This window comes from Cynoglossus semilaevis, chromosome 12 (assembly GCF_000523025.1).
Source record: "Cynoglossus semilaevis isolate Cse_v1.0 chromosome 12, Cse_v1.0, whole genome shotgun sequence".
NCBI classification, from domain to species: Eukaryota; Metazoa; Chordata; class Actinopteri; order Pleuronectiformes; family Cynoglossidae; genus Cynoglossus; species Cynoglossus semilaevis.
The window spans coordinates 1445166-1446392 of NC_024318.1; the positions used below are offsets into that span (position 1 = coordinate 1445166).

Consider the following 1227-nt stretch of genomic DNA (forward strand, 5'->3'; position numbering starts at 1 on the left):
AGGAGGGGGAGGAGGAGGTGAGCCTGGGTGTTTCTGGTTTCAGACAATAGTTACGGGTGAGAGGAGAGAGATGGATGCTTGGTGTGTGTGTGTGTGTGTGTGTGTGTACTACAGCCACAGACAGGTTTCAGCAAACAAAGCTGGGTCTGTACTGCCACAAGTACAGAGGAGAAGATGGAGGGGGAAGGAAAAAAAAAAGAGGTGAAAGAAGGGGGGGGGATGAATGAAGAGAGAGGAAGGGAAGGGGAAAGAAGACGAGGAGGGAGGGAGGGAGGGAGGCTGCATCCCCCTGATCCCCTCAAATATCCCCTTCGATGACAGAGCTCGGCCAAAAGAGAGGTGATGAGAGAGGAGAACAAACGGGGACGACAGGGAGAGTGAAGGCAGAGAGAGAATGCCCCTATTTGTTAATCAATCGGCCGTTTCGGTGGTGATGATGGTGGGGAGGAGGGCAGAGAGGGGGCGGGTACCTCTAACTCTTTCAGCGAATCCCTCAGCTTCTCCGGCCGGCGGTTCCTGGGGGTCCAGGGATAGCCTCGAGCTACGGAGGAAAAAGACGGGAATAATGAGCGGATCATGAGACGAGAACTTTTCAACATAGCTGCGTATTGTAGTGGGTTCTTGTTCTGGTTTTCTCAGGCTGGTGGGAGGTTCACGGTTTGTTTGGTCGGCTTTGGCTCCAAGTTTAAAACTTTAAAAAAAAGTCGTCGACGCGGCCAAGTCCTGGGAACTGACGGATTGTGACAAAAAATAAAGCTGCGGTAAAATAGGTGAAGAGAAGAAGGTAGACGACGGCCAACGGACCCACAATGCAGTGCAAAACCTGAAGAGAATGCTTTACTGACAGTGTCACTAACTCAGTGACGTCGGTTGTCACTGATACTGTTTTCATTTGTGAACCAAGAAGCATCGGTCACTACTCATTGATACCCATGATTCCTTTGGTTCATAAATGTATAAATATGTAACAAACTGAGGACGACATAAATAAAAGCACATTTAAAAAAAATACAGATGAACTCAGATGAATGTTTTGCCCAGCCAGCGGACCGGAAAGTGAGCAGAGCTTTAAAAAAAACAAAATCAACTCAAAGTTGAGTTGAAGAAGAAGAAGAAGCACCGATGTTTCCATCTGTTTATTTCTCAGCCTCTTTTTTTTTATCTTCAACCGAACAAACATTAAGGAGGTAAATAGATGCATGTAAATGAGGGCGGAGAGGTGCGGGG

At 47.6% G+C, this 1227-nt stretch overlaps 1 protein-coding gene across 1 annotated transcript in view; it reads right to left on the bottom strand.

Moving 5' to 3' along the window:
* wdpcp (WD repeat containing planar cell polarity effector) overlaps positions 1-1227 on the bottom strand; it is a 54090-nt gene that overhangs the window by 32317 nt on the left and 20546 nt on the right. Inside the window, exon 7 of the mRNA XM_008321380.3 lies at positions 471-541. Coding sequence (XP_008319602.1) covers positions 471-541 — 71 coding nt within the window. The remainder of the gene's footprint in view (positions 1-470; positions 542-1227) is intronic.